General features: G+C 34.7%; 1 protein-coding gene across 2 annotated transcripts in view; it reads right to left on the bottom strand.

The window, feature by feature from the left end:
* Nucleotides 1-3,666: 3,666 nt before the first annotated feature.
* The window catches only part of TBC1D32 (TBC1 domain family member 32), a 74,267-nt gene continuing 71,915 nt past the window's right edge, over nucleotides 3,667-6,018 (bottom strand). For both annotated transcript variants that reach the window (XM_059842210.1, XM_059842211.1), the window contains exon 34: nucleotides 3,667-4,385. In XM_059842210.1, the coding sequence (XP_059698193.1) occupies nucleotides 4,266-4,385 (120 nt within the window). In that variant the 3' untranslated portion in view covers nucleotides 3,667-4,265. The remainder of the gene's footprint in view (nucleotides 4,386-6,018) is intronic.

Raw genomic sequence — 6,018 nt, 5'->3', positions numbered from 1 at the left:
GTGACAGTATACACATTATGGCATTGTTCACAACAGTGGGTTTTACAAATCAAGAAAAGTTTGATCTGAAAAAAACACTTGTAAATATGCCTTCTAAGTGAAAATTGTGTGGCAATAGATAGCCTGGATAACTAAAAAAAAAAAAAAAATCATATCTAAGCCACCAAAAATTTTGAGGAGAGGGAAATTTAATTGGATTGTTGTGCTTCTGAATGTCTGTATTAAAACTAAAGCAGCATTTTAAAAGCTGAGTCAAATTTTAAAGGAGGTAATTCCCATAACATGGATTAATCTCATTCCATGACAGGCTTTTAGTTAGAGCAGAGAAAATACCAAGAGCAGATGAAATCTTTTGAGAGAGTAAACACTAATTTCTTTTAAATGGTTAACTTCCCTTGGAGTTTTTATTCCTGTGGTGTTTTTTTCCTTAAAAACCTACTCCAAAAAAAGCCTGCTTTCCTCATTCATCATTTTAAGTGAATTTCATGTGTTCTCCTTGTCTTGTTCTATTTCTGAACAGGAAACTGACCATGTGAAATATTTGTCAGGTATCAGTTCCTGATTTAACACCATCTAAGCCAATTTTTAAACCATGTTGAAACCTCCCTATGCACCACTGCTCTGTATATTATGCTTTAAGGCCTTTTGTTTTTTGTGATGAAACAGAATCAAACAACATTATGCTCTGGAGCTGTGGGGATTTTTTAATTTACTGGTGTTTGGGCATCAAAGGAACAGGGAAGATTTTTTTTCCCTATACATTGATGAGTATAAAAAAATTTTGAATCAGTTCTTACTAGGTGAAGTAGTAAAACAGGTAACTTAGTCATGATCTGAAATATAAAGAATTGTTCTCTTTTCACTTAGATGTTGAATAAAAATGAACTCTAAAAGGACAGGATCTGTGTAAATGGAAGTGTCATTTAAATTACTGGAAACTACCTTGCGTAATCTAGCTTGGAAGAGTCATATCCCTGTCTACTTATGTATGATCAGTTAATAAACAAAATGCAAGAAGTAGTGTCATAAATATAGCCCATAGATTTGCAGAAACAGTACAAATACTGCAGGTCTCCAAATGGCTTCCTCGTGAGAAATAAATGATAGTTACTTCTCCTGTCATAAATACACTGTTACACTTCAAACAAGTTTTTGATTTTTATCTGCTCAGATTAGGTAAAATTTTTTTTTCCGTTTAAGTCCAATGTGATATACAGGTAGTATTATAATTTGAAAGGGAAAATGTATGTTGGAATTACCACTTATTCTTGAATCTATGGACAATTGCTATGGATTAGCTAAAAAGTACTTAAAGACAACGCAAAATGGTTAAGAAAAGCTGAGACTTTATCTGTTTTCCTAGTGATTGAGCTGGACATATCAAAACAGTCAAACTCAGAATTTTGAGTGCAACTATTTACCACTGATCTATTTTTTTCCTACCCCATCTAGAATATTTTATTTTCAAGTTTCTAGTTGCTTTCACTGTCAGTATTTCTCTTGTTGCATGAACATTATATATAGTAATGGAGAAACTTTCTACCTGCAGAACTGTCATTAAAAAAAAAAAAAGGAATTGGCAAAAGGCAACTGGGCAGACATGAAGAGGCGAAAAGTATTTTTGGACATTACTGTTTTTATCCCAAAAGGCTGGCTCATGCTGCAGAGACTAAAGGAGGTAGTTTGGAAACTACATATCTTTTAGAAACAGCACAGATATTTCTATCCAGCATGGCATCCCACCTGATGGTCAGGAGGATATGACAGACAGGCAGATGCAGCAGAGCTCAGTTTCCTCCAGTAGGAGCCTGGGTCAGGACTCCCTACTACTGGCTTCTCAGTTATTCCAAGTTGGGGATTTATTTATTGTCTTGTTTTGGGGGTTCTGCACCATTTTGTTTATTTTAAATCAAGTTTAGTTACACATTTTAGATACAAGGAAGGAAATGCTTCTTATCCTTTAGTTCTTGGGCTGTCACCTGGGATTGGGAACAATGAGACAGCTGAAAATAACAGAGAGAAAAAGCCTGACAGAGGTAAATACAATCATGATGGAAAGCAAGGAAGAAGCAGCTGGAAGAGGAAACAAGAAAAATACAAATAGATTTTTGAGACAGAAACTGTCTACATCTCAGTAGAATAGCTCCCTGAAAGAAAATAGGAAGCTGAATGGAGAAATTTATATATATACCAGCAAAGCTGTATAAGGGAGTCTTCAGACTGCAGGTAATATAGCATGTGAGCATGTCTTCAGGTATCTGTTGCTAAAATGGTCATTTGTTTTCAGACTGTTATTGATCTAAAGAAGATGCCATTGGTTTCCCCAACACTTCAAGCTTTTATTTCAGTCTACTTGTAATAGATGTCAATGTCCTGTTTCTGTCATAGGGTACAACAGATTTTTAAATTATTACCAGGTATTAAGATTTAGCATTTACATAAGATTTTCATGTACTAACTATTTTATGGATGTGTTCTAATTAATCATCTCAGCATATACAGACTGTATAAAAATGTAGCTGTTTTCCAGATGGGAAAACTGCAGTCAATTGAATTGCTGGAAATGCAAAAATTGCTTTTATCAGTAGCACTGCTTGGTAGTCAGGCTGTTTGCTTTCTACTATTTGTATCTGACTTTTTCTTTCTGGTTATTGTGGGCTGGATCTCTTTGGAATAATTTGATGCAATAGTGATGAAAGTTGTGAATATTAAGGGTCAGCTCTGCAGTATCTCCCTCTTCCTTTTTGGGGGACAAGGAATAAAAAATGACAGCTATTTATTTGGCAAGACCCCTTGGGTTACTTACATGCCTCTCACAAAGGCCTATTTTCCTGAAAAATTTCTGCTGCTGCTAAAGGAACTGATGACTTCATAATGGATATTTAATCACCTATGGTCTGTCTAGAAATATGTATATAGCAGTGTTTGGGTGTTATTCAGCACCTGGATGTTTGTTATTTGCTGTTTCTTGGTTTGAGATATATGCCTAAATAAGGTTATTTAAGAAAAGAGAAACTGCTATTAAGGTTAAAAGAATAGATACCATGCGAGTCATAGCATTCACTGGCCTCAGTGTCAGGCAAACACTTGGTTCTATCAGTTCTTGTCATAATTCCTTCCTCACACTTGCCAGCCTCTATTATTAATGTAGGTGAGCTAACACAGTTCACAAAAGTGCAAAAATATTTAAAACATATCTTTGCTAGACAGGAAAAAAAGCTAAACTTGTGAACTTATGAAATGCACAGTAAGGAAAGTAGAAATTAGTGGCAAAACCTTTGTCAATGTTCACTCTTTGGTTGCATATAATTTCAAAAATTTCACGGCAGGTTCTAATGGGTTTTATAATTTGAATTTGAGTATGGGCTCAATTAGTGTATATATAACCATTTTATCTAGCAAAGTTGTTTTTCAGGAACTTTGCAGTAATGTTTAGTTTGTCTCTGGTAACAATATTGGATAAATATAAATTCAACATTTGTGATTTCCGTTGGACTTTCAAAAGACTGTGTCATTAATTTTTATAATCAAAATATTTTGAGATTATGGACATTCTGTAAAGAAAATGTTATTGCATGTGTTGACAAAATGTTATTGCATGTGTTGCATGTGTTGCATAGTATTTCCCCTTCTTCTTTAGCCAAATAATAATTTTAAAAATTCTAATTTCATTCACAACAAAGGTTAATAATGCTTTATTACATTAAACTATTTATTTTTTTTTTTTTAAAGACAGGAATATCAAGTCTTTTTTCATTGCATGTATTCAAACATCCCATTTTCTCAACATTATCCACAAAGTTGGAACAGAGAATTTGGTTTCCATTTGTTGACTTTTCATGCACATGAATACACAGTAGCAGTTGTTTCTAAGTGTTAAAGACAAAATCCCTTTATTGGACCCAATCAAAATATGAAGGCTTTAGGACAGTGCTACAGGGAGATAACAAAGAGCGAATGAGTTGAGAACAGGTTCAAGGCTTTATAAGGAAGAAACTTCAGCATCCTACCGGTGGCTTCTGAAGCTGAGTTCTGCTAACTGAAAATGAGGCTGTGCACATAACCTGTCTGGGAAAATCTGGTTATCAAAAGTAGGCTATGTCTTATTCAAAATTATATTCTGAAAACACTTCTTATTTATTTTACAGTATGTACATTTCAACAGCCTGGCTGATTTTAGGTGAGACTGAGGTATCAATCAATCAATCAGCATCCTTTTAAAGGATGCAATCAAAACTGTAAAATAAAGTGCTTGTTTGCTTCATCTATGCGTTCTGTGTTCTTATGGTCCTCATGTCTTTCAGCAGCATTGGCCTGTAGAGCTCCTCCAAGCTTTCCATGTAGTCTAAATAATCACTCACTCGAAATCCATGCAGTGCTTCCTCCTGCACAGATACACAGAGAAAGCATTTATTAGCTAGATAAAAAAATGTACAGCTCCAATTTAATGAATTCCAAGCTTCTAAAGATAGCCCATTTTTTTCTGATTGCCAGAGCCTGGCTGTTTAAAATAGATTTTATTATGTTTTATTTAGAAATACAGATTTAGCAATATCTGCTTCCAGACAGCTTTTTTTTTTTTTTTTTTTTTTTTTTTTTTTTTTTTTTTTTTTTCTAATTACACACTTGGTATCAGAGAATTTCATTTCACTGGGATGTTGTTTATCTAATTTCTGGAGAACATTTCATTGAAGATCTTTAAGGAAAAGAAAGTAAGCTTTAAGAAGGGAAAGCCAGGTACTAAAATATTCTTTTGAAAGAAGATTTCTACACCAGCACATGGCATGAGTTTATAAGTGTGGCTTTTATATCCAGCTAGATTCTAAAGAAAAACAGGAGATGTGGGGTTTTTTAAATCAATGCTAAAAGAAGATCTTCATGAAGCGCTTAAATAAAACCAGAATAAACTGTTCTGCACCACTAGAAGTGAATAATTCTTACTAATTCCAAAACACAGAGTAAAAAAGAAAGTGCCCTCAGAAAACAAACAGCCAATGTTCCTTCTCATGGCTACTATATTGGAGGGATAAGGAGGAAGCCCCACAGAACACAGGATCCTGAAGAATGATTAAGTGTAAAAAGGGTTAATTTGTTCCTGTCCTGTACTCATAATCTACTAATCAGTATTACCACTGTTGGCAGCATGTGCTGCAAAAAACTCTCTGGAGCCAGTCTCTGTGGACATAAGCTGTACCTCTGGTGTATTAACTGTGAATTTCTGCTAAGTAGAATTCTCCTGAGAACATCTACTCAGGCTTGGAAAACTGCACTTTGGCATTTGAACAGGAATTCAAAATAGTCTTTATATTTCTTCTCCTCTATGCAGAAGCAAAGTAAAAGTAAGATTTTACCTTCCAAGTTGCTCCTCATGCACTGTGAGAAAGCTGACTACAATGGAATATAAAATTATATACATATATGCACACACACAAATCTGGAACTAAATGGCATGTAGTGACAGGACAAGGAGGAATGGCTTCAGACTCAAAGAGGGTAGGTTTAGATTTGGTATGAGGAAGAGCTTTACTGTGAGGATGGTGAGGCACTGAAAAGAAGTTGTGGAACACGCTGGAAGTGTTCAAGGCCAGGCTCAATGGTGTAGTGGAAGATGGATTGGAACTAGATGATGTTTAAGGTTCCTTCCAACCCAAAGCATTCTGCAGTTCAATTTTTTTTTTTTTGTTTCAATTAAATAAGACTTATCAATAGCAGGAGTACAAGTTAAGTATGCTCCGTTTTCTTCTGCACTGGTCACTCAATAAATTGCAGGTGTTCCAGTACTGCATTAATTTACATTCTTTTCTCATTAATTTAACAGTACCATGCCAAACCTTTAGTCTGTTTATATTGCATGTGGCAATGTACAAATTCTTTCTTCTATATTTTACATATTCTATCCAACAATGCCATCAAGATACAGCTTTTAAGACACTTTGTCCAAAACCAGGGTAAACAAAACAATACATTCATTAGTGTAGCAAATATTTTCAAAGAAGCTGATTGGGCTGAGATACTTTT

Source organism: Haemorhous mexicanus, chromosome 3, assembly GCF_027477595.1.
Source record: "Haemorhous mexicanus isolate bHaeMex1 chromosome 3, bHaeMex1.pri, whole genome shotgun sequence".
In the NCBI taxonomy this organism is placed as follows: Eukaryota; Metazoa; Chordata; class Aves; order Passeriformes; family Fringillidae; genus Haemorhous; species Haemorhous mexicanus.
This window is presented reverse-complemented; position numbering and strand designations above follow the sequence as displayed.